The sequence below is a fragment of the Aptenodytes forsteri genome, unplaced genomic scaffold (assembly GCF_000699145.1).
Source record: "Aptenodytes forsteri isolate BGI_AS27 unplaced genomic scaffold, ASM69914v1 Scaffold582, whole genome shotgun sequence".
NCBI lineage: Eukaryota > Metazoa > Chordata > Aves > Sphenisciformes > Spheniscidae > Aptenodytes > Aptenodytes forsteri.
In genome coordinates, this window is record NW_008795675.1 from 467,248 (window position 1) to 487,647 (window position 20,400).

A 20,400-nucleotide genomic window follows, 5' to 3' on the forward strand; every position below is an offset into this window, starting at 1 on the left:
CCAGCGGCTCCTGGCCAACGGCTGCGGGGGGGCGGGGGGCGCTGCTCCAGCGGGCTGGAGCTGAGGTGACAGGGGCTGGTGAGGCGGAGGGGGGCGCTCCTCGCCCGTGGGGACGGCCCCCTCCAGGGGTGCATTCCTGGACGCCAGGTTGCCTCCTTGCCAGCTTTGATGCCATTCTACCCTGCCTTCTCGCCAGGTGCGGCCACCTCTTGCTTCCCCATATTCCTAATTAAGAGGCGTTTTAGTCCGTACCCAGCAGAGATGCTGCTTTCCTTTGGAGGGAGAAGACCCATCTGGGTTTCTCCTCTCCCTTTTCACCTCCCCGATGAGCATTTCTCAGTTCAGGATGGAGAGGCATTTCCATTTCAATATGATGCAGCGAGGAAGATGGGGAATCCTGGGCAGCTAGGGCTCGGGAAATGCCCCTTCCTCTTTCATCCTCCTCCTCACTCTGGCAAAGGCATTTAAGTAGTAACACTCCCTTGCTGGCTTCCTGGCTGTTCCTTCTCCTTGGAAAGAGAAATGCGAGCCGGAGGTGTGTGTGTGAGAGGAAACAACTGTTACACCTTTTGTCATCAAGACAAAGAACTTGTCTTCATCTCCCTGTGTCCCTCCCTCTGGGTGCATATTGGCAGCACCTCAGCCACTTTGCATTGCTTACCGGAGATGCTTCATAAGGATACGGTGTGGCCCTGACCTGCCCTTTTTTGTTGTTGTTGCCAATTATGATGGTGCTGATAAAAGGACATGTTGATATGTTTCCAAACAGACTTGCTGTTTGCATTCCTGAAATTGCTGCAGCATTCTTACTTATTTATTTAATTGGAGGGGGGGATGACAACAGGAAGAGGGTATGTTTTTGTGGTTTATTGTAGTTGTTTGAAAGGTATGAGATCACGTGCAATTGCAGCACTGTAGTATGGAGTATATCAACCAATGCTCTTTCCCCCTGTCTTATTTGTCTTCCAGTCCTGCAGTCTCCACATCATCTACTGCGTGAGGAATGATGATTCCATGAGAGAACTTCCTTTCAATTACCTGCCTGCTCCTATTGCATGCTGCTCCTGGCCAGTGATGAGCCATTCAGCTAGACTGGGATTTACCATGAAGAAGGGAGAGGCAGAATATGAATTGTAGACATCCCATCAAGTTCCTTGTGCGCTGTTTTTACTGTGTCTGTATATAAATCTGCTAGTATCGAGCACGCACACACTCTTAAAACTAAGTTGCTTAGAACAGTTGCTACTGTGTAAGAGGACTGGTATTTCTCACCATCATGGCTTCAGTTTGGAAAAGACTGCAGCGTGTTGGGAAACATGCATCCAAGTTCCAGTTTGTGGCCTCTTACCAGGAGTTGATGGTCGAGTGCACCAAAAAATGGTAAGAAGCAGCTCATGTTGTTGCACAAATGGTGGAGTAAGTTGCTGGTGCTGAAATAGGAAGGATGTTGCTCATTTTGTATTGTTTGGTGTGCGTGCATTGGTCTTGTCTGCCCATTGCAGAAGCAGCTGTGTGGGGTGCTTGTCTTTCTTGATGAGTGCTTGCTTTGCCTGCATACTTATCTTGGACCTGTTGGTTTTGTTCTGTACTCTGATTTTCTTAGCTGGCATTGTTGTTATCATGCAGAGGATGGTGCATTTATTAGCTCGGCATCTGTGACGTAGCGGTGTGGTTTTGTTTTTTGGTTTGGTGTTTTTTTTAATATTTCCCGGGAGCTGTTTTCCAACTTCCAGCTCCACTCTTGGTGCTGAGTGTTATCTGCTGACACTGTCGTTAGCTGACTGAGGCATTTGAGATCAGTCCTGAAGATGGTGGTGTTTTAATCTGGGGTGAATATGATGAAATGAAATACCCATTTCGATTTTGACTTTTTTGCCTGAAGATGTCTTGTCTCTCCTTCTTTTCCTTGTTCCTTTCCATCTTTTAATGGGAAGAGGCAAGAGACAGATCCTTGGGAATTGTCTTAAGGTATTTGTTTAGTCAGACAAGAATTTTGTGCAGTGGTGGTCCAGTTGGATGGCTTTGGAGCTGACTAGACAGCAGTTAACAGTTAATGGTATGGGTCTGGCGCATCTTCCTTCCTGTGCAAAATGAGCTTAGATAAATCTGCTAGGGAAGACTAGAAGCAGCTTTTAAATAGTCAGGCAAAGATCTCCATTATACAGATACCTAAGTGCTGTTTTCTATGTTTGGAATATTGAAGTTACTGACATAATTCTTCATGTTGGTGTGAGCCTGTAGCGTCAGGGGACGAAGAAAGTACTTTCCAGACCTCGTGGACTGAGATGTTTAAATTGTCTTGTAATAAACTGCAGCCTCCTTTCTAATAGTTGGCCTTTCTTCTTGTTGGCAAGTTTGGCACTTGCATTGGCTGCTTTCACTGGTTATGAGTAATTGCCTCTACAAATTTAAATTCTATCTCTTGGAATTGGAAATCTCTGTCAAATATGCTGGAAGGCTGCTCGCTGCTCTGTCTTAAAGGAACACTGTCAGGTTAAAAGTTTTTTTTTTAACAAGTTATCTTCTTGCCTAAAATGTTTTGAAAGATGATTAAGAAATGGGATCATTTTGGAAATTGAACTTGCTTTCACAGAATAAACTACAAATAAAACCATTTTAAAAGTTGAAAGAGGCTGTCTTGATTATCTCACGGGATCTACTGTCTAGTTCAGGCCAAAGAGTTTTCCACAGTAGTTTTGGTTTATTAGGCTTATTTCAGCAGTTGTGTTTATTGCTTTTTATATTTTGTTTGCATAAACTAGCCTGTTTTGGCTTTCATTTTCACTTTGATTCACTCCTTGCTTGAGAATTTGCAGAATGCTTCGGCACTAAAGTATGAATGCTGCAGGGGAATGTTCAGATTGGATCTGCAGCTAACTTTCACTTGATTTAAGAGAAAGTCGCACACAAAAGTTCTCTTGTGAACGATCTTGTTATTTTAGAAACAATTAGCTTATTGTTTAATCATAAACTAGAGCACCCACCTAGCAAAATGCCTGTGTGTGAAGTAGTGAAACAGCCTTTCAAAACCTCAGATACGCAACTAATTTTTAAAAACGGGTTGTCTTTCTGAACCTTCATTTTATGTTCTTGAATTTAAATATAGGCAAGATCAGTGCTTGTGTTGGTTATGATGAAGCAACAGTATGGTGGTAAAATGTGGATGAATTCTAGGAAAAATAACAGTAGAGGAAAAAACATCACTCACGCAGTCGTTTGATTGTAGGCTTTTCTATTCTGCTTCCTCTTGTATGGAGAACCTTAACAAAAGTGTTCTTTAAGCATTCAGGCTAAAATATGATACTTGTGCCGTAAGTGGAACTCCCTATATGAAACAAAAGGGTAAATATTTCTATGTTTTGAGAGCCTTCAACTAAGTCTTTCCTTAACTTTGGAGAAGATACAGTTTTGCACATACTGACAGAATCGCTGCTTTCTCCATTTCTAAAGCTTGTCTCTGAGTTTGGTCCATGTAAGAACAAAACAGAAGAAATGAACTCCATATGCTGTTCTTGCTGAAAGCACTTAATACACATTAAGTGTCAGTGCTGTAGTCTGTAGTTTGTTTGATTGAAATGTAGTAAGCAGTACGTTATTTTAATGTACTGGCATTTTAACAATGCTGTGTTTCTGGAGGAAAAGAATTCTCCATTCATATTTTAAAATAAATGACAATGCGGTCATAAACACACTTGAACTGAGATGTGTCTGTGAGCAAGGATTGTGCATGACCAAAACAGGCTGGGTGCCTGTCTGTGAACTGCTATCTTCTGTTAGGTTTACATATGTCTAACTCTTCAGAAAATGACTTGTGTTTTAGAATATTTTTGTAACTGATTGTGTGTGGTTTGCAATGTTGGGTGAATTTCTGGTTGGCTTTAATACTTTTTGTCTCCTCTGGACTTGTATTGATTTGAATTTTTTTTAACTTAGTGTTCAAAATAGCTCCTGCTCTTTTTTCTGGAGTTATGCTAGCTGTGTGGGAAGTCGCTACCACTCTGGTGTTGCTGCTTCACTCTTTAAAAGGATTATCTCTAGGTACAGCAGCATTTGTCCAGCATAGGCTGAAACTCCCTTTCCTTGCTTTTTCTGCTCTCTATAATTTCTGATTCTTATCCCTACTAATGATTAAAGACAGCCACTCTCACATGATTGCTTTTCATTGGTGGTGCATTTGGGGGGGACAGGTTGTGATGAAGTGTCCAGTGTGGTCACTGTTTCATTAGAAAAACCTTATTTTCAGGTTATTAACAGGACTGAGTTGCTTCTGTGGCATTCTGGCTGCTCCTGCTGACCCAGATCTAATTATTGTGGCTGCTCAGTACCTTTGAAAAATTGAGCAGTTGGTTGATTTAAAGCCTTTCATTAAAAATAAATAAATAAATGTAGTCTTGGTCTTTAATATGGATTAGTGACTGCTGCTACTGTGACAACATTGTGCTTTGCATTAATCATATAAGCAGTTGATTTTTTTGAAAGGCACTTGCTTGGCAGTGCTGGAGCGTGTCCTCCTCCACTTACACTTGGAATAAGCTGGGGCAGCGCAGGATTTTCTAGCCAGCCTTGCCAATGAGCTGCAATCCTGGCCTGGAAGGACTATGCGTGGTAGGAGAGAGTTAATTTAGTCCTTCTCCTCAGTGAAGAGCCATTGAATAAAACCAGAAATCAGTCTCATGCATTTTGCTTGGGCTTCTACAAAGAAAAATTGTATTTGCTGCTCTGTGCTGTCGGAGCAAGTGTTGCGATGTGGGAGAAGAGTGTGCTGGGCATCGGTGGCAGGTGTAATGCTGTGACTTGCACAGGGGACCCAGTTCAGTTGCCTGAACACTGGTGTCTAGCGCTGTTTGAGATGCCTTTGGGTTTCCTGCCAGTCCCAGCTGCCAGTTTGGAGAATCCCAGATCTCCTGTTGATCCTGTGTCAAGCCTGCCATCCTGGCGTACATCTCTTGTGTACCCTGGGGCTTCTCAGCTGCCGGAGGCCTCTGTTCAGGCAACTGAGTCAAGGCTTGTCTGAAGCACAGGCTCAGCAGAGGAGCCTCATAGGAGGAAAATGCTCTTTTGGACCAGAGATCAGTTTCAGTACTTGGACCTGAAGCTGTGGTAGCTGTTTTACAGAGCTGCTGAAGCACCTAATGCTGAACATGTGAGCTCTCTAGGAAGGCTTTTATGTTTCCTTATTTTTGTGTGATGTCTCACAAGTCAGGGACCCAACCAGGGGCTTCAAGTGTAGTATTGACTGGTTTCCACAGAGAATGGCCTAACTCTTACAGAGTTGAGGTTGCCAAGTTCCTAATATGATGTCCATTGGATGCTTTTATGAGCGAGAAAACTGCTCACCTGAATGTAGGTGCTAACTGCTTAAAAACTCTGGAAAAGAATAAGCATAAGAAGGCTTTTCTACAGGATTTGCCATTCAATAGTTGCTTTAGAGATAAAGAAATACGTTATTTTTTACAATGTTTGTAATACCTGTCATCTCCTATATGAACTGCTTTGCTTTTAAATCCTGCTTAAAAATACAGTGAGCCACGATGTTCTAAAAGGGTTAAACTTTTCTTGTATGCTGCCTTAACTGAAGACAGGCTTCATTTCCATGAGGCAAATCTCCTATTTTTGTATCAATTAGGTATGGTCTGAAGTAGGTTCTGTATTTTCAAATATACAACTTTCTCTTTTGGAAATGAAGTAATGCTTAAGCTTTTTTTCCCAAAAGGCTTCAGCCATCTGTTTTTCTCTTCTATTGTAGTTTCATAACTGGATGCTGCAGGAATTTTAAGATTTGGCATACACTGTGCATGGGAGAGAAATGAGCTTTTTGAGATTCCACGGTTCACACCAGTCTGCTTGCCTTCTGGTCGCTGCTTTCCAGCAAATCCTTCAGTACTGAACGCCACCGAAAGAACTGGTGTTAACTGGTTGCTGTAGAAATCCTTAGGGGTTGTCTGTACAGGGTCAGGCTGTCAGATTGCTCAGTTAATTTCCTTGCTTTGCATGGTTGTTAAGAGGGGATTTTGTGAGCACCTAAGTGCTTTTAATTATTAAGGATGATCGCATTAAAACGTGTGACAAAGAGATAACAGTTACAGGTCAATTCAGAATCTCTTTGGGTTAGTTTTGGTGTGAACCGTGCGTTTGTTGTGGGCTTGCTCTTGTGAGTGATCGGATTTGCATTTGCCTGTTAGCCATGTAGGTATACCGTAACAAGCATAGCTTCTGCAAGGAAAGCGTCATGCAATTTCTCCTGCTTTTTAGCTTCTTTACTCCTTCTCAATTAAATTATACTCTGTCCTCACACTCTTCATTGAGATCTCTGATTCTACACCAGATAATCACTATCTGCAAATGCGCTTCAGCATTTTCTTCTCCATCCTTTTCCAGTTTTGACTGAGGACTTTTTGAGGGCTTAAATTGTGTATCGAACTTATTCTTTCTGAATAATCACCACCAGCTGTCTTACAGGTCTGTCTTGTCCCTTTCTTCCTGCAGTCAATTAAAACACTTATTGTCTACACGGAAAAGCAGTTCTTCTCTGCCACCTTGCATCTCTCTCCTCTTTGTATCAGAAAGAAAATCCTTGATTTCACAAATTTAGATCTGCTCCTTTGGGCTCTCTGCTTGACTCCTTAACACCAGCTGCTTTCATTCCCTATCTTACCAAGCTAGCCTCCTGGCCCCTTCTGTAGCCCGATGTCTGTTCCATGGACCACAAGTTAGGGATTTCTCATCAAAATTGTTGGTTGCATATTGTGCAGTGAAGAGGTACAGGTTCAACAGGAGAGGTACGGGTGTATGTGAAATCTTTCTTGCTGCTGACTTTTTCAGATTGTCAGTGCTGTGTACTTATACCCATTTTCTATCTGCAGCAACTCTTTGAGAGTGTTTGAAACTCTGTGTCCAGTTCCTAAAAGACCTCATTGGTAGAAGCAGGCATGAAGTTTAGTATCTGTAAGGTAGAAAGATTTGGGTTTGTCATAAAGATTAGTTCTAAATTTTGTTTGTCTGTGAGAGACAGAATTCTTTCCAGCAATTCCTTGACATGGTTTACTGTCCTGGCAGTAACAAAAATAACTGTCTAAAGTGGAAAAGATTAGGTTATATTCACATTGTAGACAAATCCATCTTAATGGTCTGTCATTCATTCATTTAAAGGGGTGAGGATGTCTCCTTGAATAAATAAAATATGCTAACTTACGTTGTAACACTGCTTTATTTTTTGAGAGAGAAACTGTGTGTGTGTAACTTCCTCACAGAGCTTTACAAATAAATAAAACCTGGCTCTGTTCCTGCAGACACTCTGTTGCACGCGTACAGTAAAGTATGTGTACTGTTCCTTTGAACCCAGTGGACTTGAGCTGGAATAAAGAATTTTTGCAGGATTGGATCCCTGTGAATTTCAGCTCTTTGTGTTATGACATTAAATAAAATGAAATATGACATTATGTAGGGCTCATCTGAGCCGAGTCTTCAGTCTCTTAGACTGCTCAGGCTGTATAGTGCCAGTCTGTTGCTTCAATTAGTTTTTAATTGGCTGGAGAGAGCTGAAGTCCCTTTCACAGTTTAGTGTGAATAAGGAGAAGAGGAAGAGGCTGGTAAGGTTGACTAAATCTGAGGAAACTCTTCTTATAAAACAAACCCTTCAGTTACCGTAGTAAAAGCATTCTGCTTGGGTGGCTTTCTGAGAATACGGGGGTGGGGGGGTTGTTTGTTTACTTCTGAAAGCTTTCCCAGTTTACTCTGAGGGGTGTGTGTGAAGTGTGTGTTTGTTTCCTTGCCCCCCCCTCTCCTTTTACTCCTTGGGGTAGAAGCTGGCCCTGGCAGGCTGTTTGCTACCTTGCTGTGGGACACTCCTGAGCTGCCCTCTGCACCAAGTCTGTTCTGCGTGTCCTGGAGTAGACTCTGAAACACAGGAACTATGCAGCTGAACTTTTGTTCCTTATTTTAAGATATGCACATAGCAATAGGGTAAATAAAGCCGTCCTTGTTTCCTTCCTCTTGTTGTCTTTATTTGAAAAATGTATTTCTGCAGCATACAGTTTATGTAAGTGCATCGGAGCCTCTCAGCTGGGAAGCTGTATGTTTTGGCAGTTGAGGTGTAGGGTGGTTGTGGCTTTTGGCACCTGGAAGGGCGTTGCAGGGACTTGGGAACTGGTGGTTAAGCATGAGCTAAAATTAGCAGAAACATAACTAACATTGCTGTTGTCTAAGGCTCTGACTCATGATGCTTTCTGGATTCAAGAGTGGAGCTGAGATGTCACTGTCCCTTAGCAGTAGTCTTCCTCTGGTTTCCTCTGCCCTGAAGCAGAGGTAGGATGACAGTAAGACTGCCTGGTGTGTTAGTGTTAACTGCCATCGATTTCAGTTCAGATTTGTAAGGTGAGTGTGAACTGCAGCCGTTGAGGAGTGTATGCACCTCCCTTATGATGCCCTGATGCAGTGGGGAGGAAAACCTGCCAGAGGGGTGAGATGAGCCACAGCTGCTGGCAAGAGCATCTTAAAGTGCTTCGGCTAAATCACCCAGATCCTGAGTCAGTGCCCTGTGCTGTCACTGTAGGGCTTCCAAATGCACAAGCCTTTGGGATGAATCGGAAGTGCAGGCCCTTCTGAACTATAGTTTCCAGGTGCCTGCAAACCTGTAAAGATGAGCAGTACAGAAGTAATTCTCATTTGCCTGTTGAGGTTCTTTTTGTAGTGGAGAGTCATTATTGGGTTTTTCTTTTATTTCTGTTTTATTATTATTTAAGGAGAGTTTCTTGAGAATTAATCCAAAGCTATGGCCAGGCTCTGCAGCTGCTTAACTGTCTGCAGCTGCTGAACTGCGATCTCTGTGGCTCTGTGTATTTATTTTAGCACAAACTGGTTTCGGGTTTTATTTCATGTGCACACTCAGTCTCCTGCAGTCATTCTGTGGGCTTTGTTTTGGGTGAGCTGCTGTATCAGAGCCTAACAGCACACTAGCAGATCTGATCTTTCTTTTCTAATAGATCTGTTTTGAAAAATGACTTTGGTGCTGACCAAACATCACAAGGCAAACTAATTTCTAGTTCCAGGGACAACTGAATTAAAACAATCAGGGGTGTTTTAAGACTCTATCATATCACATCAGTTTTGACTCCCATATTACCATAGCCCACATGACTACCACCCGTTTCCTTGGTGCCATCTCAGCAAATACCTGTGATGACTAGTCACCCTCCATGTTCGCTGCCTCCTCTTTCTTTACCCGAGAAGTAATGTTTGCTTCCTTGCTGCTGTCCGATGGGTCAGAGTTGTCTGGGGCTGCCGGATGGGTAGCACTGGCTGTTGCGGTGGGAGATGTATGTTTTGATGGGTGTGCAGCTTTGCTGGGAGCATATATTCATCTCCACCTGCTGGGACAAGCCCCATCACTTTTCTTGTAGGCCAGGCAGACCAAAGACATTCCCTAAGTCAGCTCTGGGTTTTCCATTAGATACGTTGCTGCCTGATGCCCCAAGATGATAGCTGTCTTGAACTTTCTTCAGGGCTAATACTAATGAGCTGATGCCCGTGCTTTTAAATTCAGTGTCATAAACTGACTTTCCCCTCTCAGCTGTGCCTGGGAAGAGTATTTGCATAGCCAGTACTGTTAATATCAAAAGCCATATTAAACGATGTAATTGGAGAATCTGGACCATTGAATACAGTTGGCAGTACATTGTATGCTGCCACTCAGCATGCACTGTGAACTTCCTTTACTGTCAGTGACTGCTCATTAAGTAAACTCTGAATCCCTTTGTTTATGGCAGTACATAAGAGGAGATTTAAAAGAACAGAAAAGCACTGTCAAAACAGCTTAATTCTCTTTTCCAGCAAAGATCTAACTCAGCAGCCTGTAAATTTCCAAACCAACCTGTTGCTGATTTATCTGTGGTTTATTAGCAGAGGACTTAACCTTGACAGCCCCTGGTAACACCTGACATGATTATAGCTCTGCAGTCACAGCTCAAGCCATGTCGGCAGGTGGGCGAGTTTGTTTGGCTGTTCTTAACTGCTTGGCTGTATTTTTCTTCTGGTTGTACCTACTGTCTCTTGGAAAGCTGATTTAGTGGTTTGTCTCTTCCTGTAGGTAACCTGAGCAGTAGTTGTATAAACCTGTGCAAAACTTTCAAGAGAACAAGATTTTTGAACTCCTTTTTCTCTTCAAATGCAGATCTTAACTGGATAGAGTACTTGGAATAAGTGTCTCTTACGTCGAGCGAGTGAATATTCATGAAAGTTCCCCTTGCATTCCTTTATCTTTGACATGTAAGAAAATTTTAAGAATGGGAAAGTCCTGACCCATTTTTCAGCACTTCCTCTCATACCACAAAAAGCAAAAGAATCTAGCGCAGTTCTGCTTGGTTTTGAGGCATATTTGGGATGGTTCCTGTCTACTGTTAACACTTTTTAAAAAGATCTTTTTTTAAAATACCTATGAGAGTGGTGTTTTCACCCTCCTTTTTTTGGGATTTGTGCATGTAGAAAAGGGAATTTGGGGTTGTAGGCTTTGCTCTTGGTTTTTCATTTTCTTTTTAAAATTTACTTTCCTCCCTTTAGATGGCTGTTCTGAGCTCCAGTGTCTGCATACCCTTTCAGAATACCAGGACACAGACAATCTTAAAACAGTAAAGGAATTATTTTCTTTCCCGTGGATTCTTTTTTTCATATAGTAAATGGGATTTGATTTTTTTTTTTTCATTCTGAACTGAAAGATGACCAAGAGTAATCTTAACACCCTGAAATTCTCATAGTGGCTGATCTAATCGTGGGATTTTTTGACAGAGGATTGAGAAAGCGTGTGATCACCCATACTGCTAGAATTCTAAGCATCTAGTGCTTGAGACATGATGCCTCCTTTAGTCCATGGCTGTAAGACTGTCCAGTAAAGACAGGGGGTGGAAGGCAACTCTTCTTTCCTGCCCCAACACTTTTCCTCCCTCTTTCCTGGGGTAAATGCTACGCCAGCTGAAAGCTAGCAGCAGTGTAACAGGGGAGTGCCAGAATATGGTAATATAGAGAGCTTGGTAAAGGATGGTGCGAGGGGAATGCCCCTGACACATCTGCTATCTGTGGGCCTGTGGCAGCCTACTCTGCCATGCTGCCTCGTCAAAGTGTCATACCTCTATGGCAACACTGCTGTCTCTGCTGTCCTTTTTCTAGAGAGCTAGGACAGCTCTTTTCCTGCGCACACAACACTGCTGTGGTTGATGGGGCCGTGCTGTCAGTGGTTATAACAAGTTAGCTTGCTGTGTTGTTGTTTTTGAACCTTGGGCTTCTCCCTTATTTTTAACGTTGCTTCATAGGGAAAAAGTTCTTGTGTGATGTTAAAATGTGTCTGAATTGTCCGTCTGGCCAGCAAATTCAGCGTTGCATCGGAAAGTTTCAGCAGACAATTTCAACCAAAGCTTATGGGGGTGGAAACCTCCAGCTATTATTTCCATGGGTTTTGTAATAAAGGGCTTCTGGATAGAAGAGAGGAGTCTTGGTCAGACCCTGTGGCTGCAGGTAAAAAGCCAGTAACTCTACCCTTTATGAGACGCTGGAGAATCTGCAAGGGCGAAAGCTGCTGGCAGCCCGACCCCTTTCCCTCTGCCTGGAACTACGGGTTTGTTTCAGTTTGTGCTTCCATGCGGCCCTTTGTGCGAGTGTATTTTTGGAGCAGGGAGCTGCTAGATATGTTTCTGTGTTTCTCCGCTACCCATCTGTTACTGTAGATGCCTCCTGTTCTAGCTGCCTCAGGAAAGGCTGTATTGCAAAGGAAGATGGCAGTAAAAACAGGCGTTACCTGTGCTTTCGGTTTGTGGGTTACCCAGTCCTGGTGCTTTGTATTCATCTTACCCATCATCGGTAACTTCAGTACTGCTGATAGCGTGGCTAATGTTGATGTAGTACCACTGCAGATGACAGTGCAGTCCCTTGTCTCCTTTCCTCTTGCTGTACCAGGAAACAGGAATATAGAAATTTTTGCCTATAGGTTCGGTCTTGTTGTCTGGACTGGACCCTAATAAAGTATTTACAATGCACCAAGTCCGCTTCCTTCTGGAAAAAAAAATGCTGATTTCAGTAAATAAATTTATTTCAGACAAATTTATTCTTAGGGAAGCAGAGCATGTACTGTAGGGGGAAAAATAATACTACTACTTTTAGCAACAGCTGGTAAAAGGAGGGTGCTTGCTTGATTAGCAATTAATGATAAACTCAACAAACTGCAATTTAAAAAAAGAAAATAATCTTGAGCTACTCTTGACTATAGGAAGACTGCAATTTACCCTAACTTGTTTATGTCCACCTCATTGTGAGAACTGTCAGTATCTCTTATGGTTGACAAAACCCCATTAAGGCCCAGAGAAGCAGAAACCTGCTGCCTCGTTAGCCTCACAGAGCGAGTTTCCTGCCTTCCTCTTCCTTCTGTGCTGTGCCATAGGTGGGCACAGAGGAGGCTTGGTTAGGTTTGCCTCAGGTTGTCTTCTACAGGGTTTGTTTCTTCTTTGCTGCCCAAGGAAGCCTTTAAAAAAATGGTTGGTCTTGCAGCTTTTTACATGGAGTATTTGCTTGTTGCATTTCAGCATTGCTCAGGGATGGGCAGGACCGGTGGTGAGGTGAGCTGACGGGGAAGCAGGGAGAGCGAGGAGCAGAAGGTGAGGCTTTTCTCCCTGTTTGAATGTCTTCTGGTCTGCCAGTGTGGGATATACAAGGCAGATCCTGCTGGGCTTGGAGATACAAAAACAGTGACCTAAATATGAGCAACCCATGTGTGAAGCAAAAATAATTATTTTGGAGAACAGCTGCGGAGCTTTCTTGTAGTTCTGCCGATGTCATCTCTTTGGTTAGCACGTGTTTTATTGATGGGGTCTTAACTTCTTCTTATACTGAACATCCCTCCCAGCAAAAGAGAAGTTAAAAGCGGTGGGGAGATGTTTCTGGAAGCTGGTAGCACATGACAGAGAAGTCTGTCATCTGTGCATAGTATGTACAAATATATAGTTCAAGATGCAGTGTGTGTATATGAAACCAATGTACGTTGTTGAACCATCTTAAGAGGAGGGAAAGCCTGGATGCTGATGATGAGTAGCAGAAGGGGTGGCTACTTTGTCCCTAAGTAAGGGACAAATCTTGTCCACCCTTGGTTACTCTGGGAGGCTCCCAGGTATGCTGTGGGGCACATGGGCTGAGCAGGGCCAGAAATCTCACTTTCCTTACAACCTCAAGCCATCTCGCTGGTAAACTAAGTAGCTTTGAAATAGTGAAGTATTTCACGTTACTGAAATGCTCAACATTGTAGTAAACCCCAGGCCTTTATTCTCCTATTGAATACAATTCCTTTCAGCTTTTTGTAATCAGTAATCAGATTTTTGTGTTTTATTCAGACAGATGTTTGCTGGCTCAGGCCATGTAAAATTCTTATGACAAAATGTGCCCACTTTAAAATGGGAACTTACTGTGTCACACTGAGCTTTCAGACTTGATTTTGCTGAACAAGCAATATGCACATATGTATACTTGGACCTCATCTATATGCAGCAGCTCCACTGTTTTACTGTGCCTTTGCAATCCATGTCATACAGCACCTATTCTTCCCTTATAGGCAGGAGGCAGCAGTACAGAAATACATTATCTAGAGACATTTTCATGGAAATAGCTGCACAGTCAGTTTAAGCACTTCTGTAGTAAAATAAAGTGCTTTTGTATTTCTGATCGTATCAGAACAACTATTCCAGTTTGGAGTAGCTTTTCTAATTGAAGTAGTTTTGCTATGACAAAAACTGTCCTGAGCAAGCCTTGATTATTGAAAATGTTGTTGTGCTTCTGAGTCACTGCGATAGTAACAGTCATACTGTTAAAGAAGAAATCTAAATTTAAAATGTTTCAGGGATTCTTTTTGTGCTGAATGAAAACAAACTGCATTATTTAAATATTTCTACCTTTAAGAGACAGGTAGAAAAAGTGTGGCTATTAATATCACATGATGTTAAAAAAAAAATTCTGAGGGCATTTGAAAGGGGTCTGTTCTGTTATTACATTTTTCTATTCAAAGGAAGATTTATAGCTTTGTAAATAAAACTGCAGTGTGTGTCTGGCCTTCCTCGATGTAACTTTACTCAGTTCAAATTAATGTCCTGACCTCTTCAACCTGGCACATCTTTATATTGTCACTGTGTTTTATTTTCTTCACTGGATCTGTGTAAGTTGTTTTCCATATTGGTGTCACATGCCAGTTTCCAGGTGGTTGATGTGAAAAGGGTAGGAATAATGCAGCATACACAGAAAGAGTACTGATACGCTCTTACCGTTTGGTGCATTTATACATAGTTACAGGAGGATAAGAACTTATTTACAGTTTGGGCTTTTTGAGTTGATTATTGTATGAAAGCATGATTTCTCTCTTTATTTGAACCTGGGAAGCTGGTTCTGTACATGCGTGGCTGTGGGAGTTTAAATTTTTTTCTATCCCAAGGGTAAGTGTCCAGTCACAGCAAAGAAATCACACACGGTGTTCTCTCTCTCGCTACCCAGATGTAGCCAGAAGCTGCAGAGTAGGGTTTTCTGAGTACTGAAAGTAGAAGAGCTTGCGAGGCTATATAGGTTTTCAGTTACTAAAAGTAGTAGTAAGTTATTTTTGTTCCTTACATAAATAATTCTGTGTCAGTCAGTTTAGCACCTTCATTTGTTCAGAGCAGACTTGATAAATTCTGTGCAGTTTTTTCTATGTAAGTGTTTTGGATTTGGAGGGGGAAATAAAGTCCTTTTTGCTTCTCCTTCTACTAGGGAGTGTGGTCTAGTGGTAGAAACAACAGAAGTCAGAAAATCCTGGTTCCACACCAGGCTTTCTTTCAACTTCCCTTGTAACTGTAGAAAAGTCATCTTTTCTATCACTCCCTAATTTGCGTGCACAAATCATCTTCTGTCAGCTTTCCTACAGTTTTACATCCACAATTACTTATAAGTAGGATTTATGTCTCCTGTTAAAGGCCAGAAGGTAGCAGCTCTCCATTCGGTGGTACTGGCGTGAAACAACTAAAAAGACACTTTGCTTTGCAGAAATAAATATCAAGTGCTGACAATTTCTCTGCGCAAAAATTCTGCAGCTGCACAGCTCCATTATTAATCCAGTCTTACAAGACTGCTGTGTGATGGAGAAAAATGATCCCCGTTTTATATCTCTGAAACTGAAATACAGAGAAATTGTGGAGAAGGTGCAAGAAAGCCTCTCTGTACTGATAGGAATTGTATGAGTGCACATTTATGGTAGCAAGATGCTGCGTAAGTGAGGAGGAAACTACAAGTTATACCCTACTAACTGGAGGAAAAAAAAAAAAGAAAAAGAGAGGGGGCACTTTTCTAAGTATAAGTCATGTTAATAATGAGGTAATTTGCAAGTGTGTTTGGTCATATGGGGTCAGAGTGGAAACTGTTGCAGAATGTTGTATTGAGGTAGAGCAGGACCAGTGAAGCAGAGTACATGAGGAAAATGGGGAAGGTAATTCTGGAGGGAAAGTGACCAGTATGATCACTGATCTACAGTTACTGATGCAGGAGCTTAAGCAAGTGTTTTGTTGTGAGGAGGGGTTTTTGTTTGTTTTCTATTTATTTTCCTTTGAGTGATGTGTAATTAAGAGTATGTGTAATGGATAAATGCCAGATTGAGGGGAAGGAAGTAATTTGTACTAGGCTCTAAGTACATCCTTTCTGGATTGACGTTTCTAAAATATTTTATCCAATGGTGGCGATATATTAGAAAATGACAATAACCGTAAGGACCAAGCTCCTCTTCAGTAGAGGTGATGGATGCCTGAAGCATGTAATTGCACTTGAAAGGCTACATGTTGATGACTCCAGTGCGAAAAGTTCAGGGGACCTATGCTGTTTGTGTCAGCTTCACTTGCAAATTGTTGTGACAGTCTGCCTGACAGTTCAAACCAAAGTGCTTTAAAAAAGGTGTTTATGTAGAAACTATAGCACTAAATGAAGGAAGAGAACTTGTTAAGCTCTGTGAAGACTTCTGGGAATAAAGCTGGTAGGATGGAGCTCAGTTACAACTCCAACAAAGCTGTGGATGCATAGCAGAATATAGGCTTATCATTACTGTGATATAATCAGAGCTGTTGGAATATTCTGGTTAAGCTTGTTGACTTCAATATATACGTACGCTGGCTGGATTGGAATTGCTGATCTCTTTTTTTTTTTTTTTTTTTTTTTTTTTTTTTTTTTTTTTTTTTTTTTTTTTTTTTTTTTTTTTTTTTTTTTTTTTTTTTTTTTTTTTTTTTTTTTTTTTTTTTTTTTTTTTTTTTTTTTTTTTTTTTTTTTTTTTTTTTTTTTTTTTTTTTTTTTTTTTTTTTTTTTTTTTTTTTTTTTTTTTTTTTTTTTTTTTTTTTTTTTTTTTTTTTTTTTTTTTTTTTTTTTTTTTTTTTTTTTTTTTCATCTCCCCCTCTTTTTTCATCTCCCCCTCTACATTGCTGCAGAATTTGTTCTGTGATTTATTTTCTGCTTGGACTTCAGATGATAGCTTTTTCTTTCATATCACATCCACAAAATCAGTCCCAAAATCTAATGTTTGTGGAAGAGAGAATGTGACTATTGGGGGGGGAAAATAACATTTTACTTCCTACCCTTTAAAAAATGTCAAGAATTCTATGCAGAATGTTTGTTGCTATTTTACTTGTTTGTTGCTCCAGGATATCTGTCCTGTGACTTACAGTGTAAGAAGAGATAGGATAGCATGTGAGATATTTGAAATATTTATGAGGCTAAACTGCAAGAACTGCTCTTGAGTTTGGTCAGAGACAGGCTAAACTCTTGACTCTGACTCTCTTGAGAGAAGCAAACCTCCATCACCCATTTCAGAATTGCCAGTCTGGTTTGTGGCTGATTCTTGAAGACCAGGATTGTACAGAAATCAAATACTTAAAAGCCAGAAGAAAAACATAGGTACCTGTTCTATCTCTGGCACTGTTATTTATGTGATGAAGCTGGCCACGTCATCTTCGCCTTACGGATATTTTCTCTTTGATTGTTTGAATCTCTTTTCCCCCCTTTGGGTGTTTCAGCTGTAAGGTCCCTGGGCGCATGTGATCCCTATCCATGTCTTAAGAGAGGTAAGAGGGGGAAGGGAGAGTACAGCTGAGGAGAAGAGCTAGCCTGCATCCATCTTTAAATCCTGGGGTCCTTCAGACGTGGAGAGGTTCATTTATGATAGGTAAAGCGGGAAGTGTCTGATGCGAGAGCTTGTCTGCACTTTGGTCCTCCTGGCCCCAGTTTCTGCTCTGCCACCTTCTGCCATCCCGTTGCTGAGGGACATACTTCATTTGTGGGATGGCAGAGGGCTGTCAGCCCCTTGGGAATAAGGGCTGCACATGTTGGTCCGCTTGCCTCAGGGAAAGCTGGTGCTGTGTGCCTGCACATGCTGCTGGGGACGGGCCCCGTGTGTCAGATGTGGCTCGGACACTCTGGATTTACTGCGCATCTTTACAGAAGGGTCTTGCAGTTCGGAGGCTGGACATCGCGGAGGCAGTGTACTTGTAGGAGCTGTTGTGCTACCTGTGCGTGAGTGGCAGCGCATCATGTTCTAGCATACGCAGCTGCCACAGGGATTCCCGCCCTGCCCCTTTTGGGGAACTTAAAGGTTTCTTTGCTTTGTTCCAGCGGTGTGAGGTGACATTACAAAAGCCAAATGTCTGGCTCTGGTTTATACTTTGACTTCATAATTTTCTCCAAAACACTTATTTTCATTGGCTTTGAAGTTTGAGGGTTTCAATGACCCGAAGCATCTTTGAACGTTAACTGCATTGAAATGAATGAGTAAATTCACACCTCATTTGGTACTATATTGCTTGTCTGGCTGCAGAACAAACAAAACCAAACCCTGTATACGTTAAAACTGAGCGCTAACTTTTCAGCCAGAGCAGTGAGAAATAAGAGCCCTGACTCACCTGCAATGAAAGAGGTTAAAGACTTTAGTCTGCTAGGTCGCCTGTCTGCCTTCGTGCAGGTCAGGTCCAACTGAGAGCTGAGCACCGAGGACAGAAGTCGCACTTTCTCCGGCAGGCAGCGCTGGGGAAGAAAAGCCGTTGAGAAGGTGTCGGTACTGCATGGTAACAACGTGTTAAATGGGAAGAGCTAGATATGCCAGCGCTCACCTGTCAAAGCCCAAGAGACAAGGTTAAATTAACAGATCAAGCTGAGATAAGTGTTTTGTGTAAGGTCTTGTCTATGCTTAGAAACTGGAAAAGTTAAGGAGAGCTGACTTAAAGCATGAAGTGCATAAATAAAGCCGTGCTGAACTCTCCTATGAATACACTCATTCAGAAGATTTGCTTTTTACGGTGGTAGCCTGGTGATCTTAATTTTCCTGAGTGTTCCTCCTTGGGCCTGCCCATCATTTTGAAGTGCTCGTACCACTGGAGTGTGGGCATGCACACGCATGTGCAGTGCTGGCCTTGCGAAGGCTGATGTTCCCTCTGAATGCTCCAGAAGTAAATATGTTAAAATTTTGCAGGCTTCAACTTTTGAGCCTTGTTTGTTTTAAAGATGAAAAGTGCGTTTTCTATCAAATACGCTGAAATATGTGGAAAATCTTATTTTGCAGAATCCAAGGAGTTTGTGTGCCCACGCATCTCTATTGTCCATGTTGATGACGCTGCACATAACTGGTTTTCCCCCTCAGTGCTCTGTGTGAGCTCTGTGCAGCTAAAATTGATTCCCATTCACTTGATGGTTAGTTTACAGGGTGGATTTTATTCATTAGGCTTCTTTGACCCTAACTAGGCAAATGTATTAAAATGCCGATTTGAAATTTTATCATTTACAGTAACTTATCTTCATTTCATTTACTGTAATACCCTCCTAAAAGCTTGAAATCAGAATTTTTCTTCCTGTTTATCCTCATTTAGTGCCAGATCCTGCAACGCTTAATCTGGTAGGAGGTTTTACCTTTCACTGTAAGGACACCATTCTTCACTTGGCCCAACTAGGTGTTGCAGTAAGTTTGAGAGGCTTTGTCTTTAAGTGGATGGCTCTCAGCACTTTGGAAGTTTAAGAGTGTATTTTGCTCCAGGAACCAACCTAGCCTCCCTTTTTATTCACCTTTCTGCTTCCAAGGAGAACTGCTTTTCACACCAGACACACTTGTGTTTACAGTTAAAAAAAAAATTTAAATTACAGTAAAATTGAAATCTAGGGTGAGGCAAAATTACTTAATCTTTTAAGATGTGTGCTCTATGGGATAGACGGGCTCTGTGTCTTTATCCCTTTGCCTCATTTAATGGTACAAGACTGAAATCCAGCCTGCAAGACATCAAATCCACTTAATAAAAAATCTGGACAGCATCCAGGAGTCTGTTCTTTACAACTGCCCTATGCTAAGATCCATCAGCTAACTAAAGTAGCCATCAGCCTAAAACACAATCAGGCATTTCACTATAGGATGGGGAGGGTATGGGTTCTGTCTATTTTAAGTTGATATAAAGTACTAACTATGATAGCACAGGAAGAAGGGAGAGGGCAGCACGGTGGCCAACGTAGTGACCAGGTTTCTTCTCCAGTTACAAACTTGGTATGTGATGGGTAGCAAAAAGCTTCAACTTAAGACTGAAACAGTTGATACTGGTGGTATCTATACATCTTTGTTGGGAACATAAGCAAGGAAAGGGCAGTGTTCATTTTTAACAGCTTATATCTCAAAAAATTCTGAGGATGCAAATGACCTTTTATACCTTCAGGAGTACCTCTTGAATGTTAGTAACCAGCTTTTCAAAGGAGTATAGGCACAGCTCAGTGTACTGAAAAAAATACGTGAAGGACCACTACTCTTAGCTCCTGTAAGGATGCTGAGCCAAAGGGCTGACCTAGCTCTGAGGGCTCTGTTTATAGGAGTGTCTGACTTGAGTGAAAGCTAGATCAGGTTCTAACAGAAAAATATCATATAGGAAGATTGTGTTTTTTATTTTTTTTAAATAAACAAACAAAAAAACCCTGGCTGGCTGGAAGATGCAATTTCTTTGTGCGTTTTCAGCATCAGCATGAATTCAGCTATACTGTAGGTTCTGTTTGCTTTTTTTAATCAAAACCCATGCTTTAAAACAGTCATATTAGATATGCTATTAGTTTCCAGTTTAGCTGATCTTGAAATAATTAGTTACAATCTAGTTCAGATTGCTGTTGGGCATCTTACAAACAGCAGTTATTAGCAAAATCTATTTAGGTCCTTAGTTGTTGTTGGCTTTAGGTTTTTTTTGACCTTGAAATAAAAATGTTTCAATTGTATCTGCAAATTAGGAAGTTTGGTAGTTTCAGAATACTTTCCAATTTTTAAAAGCTGTAAGATCCATTTTTTAAAAAATTTTTTTTTTTTACATTTCAAAATAGAAATAGAGATCTTCCAGTCAGGAAATTTTTTTGCTTTTTTGT

At 41.5% G+C, this 20,400-nt stretch overlaps 1 protein-coding gene across 1 annotated transcript in view; it reads left to right on the forward strand.

Moving 5' to 3' along the window:
* Window positions 1–1,006: 1,006 nt before the first annotated feature.
* EHBP1 (EH domain binding protein 1) overlaps window positions 1,007–20,400 on the forward strand; it is a 222,839-nt gene continuing 203,445 nt past the window's right edge. Inside the window, 1 exon segment of the mRNA XM_009282606.2 lies at window positions 1,007–1,380. Within this exon segment, the coding sequence (XP_009280881.2) occupies window positions 1,277–1,380 (104 nt within the window). The 5' untranslated portion in view covers window positions 1,007–1,276.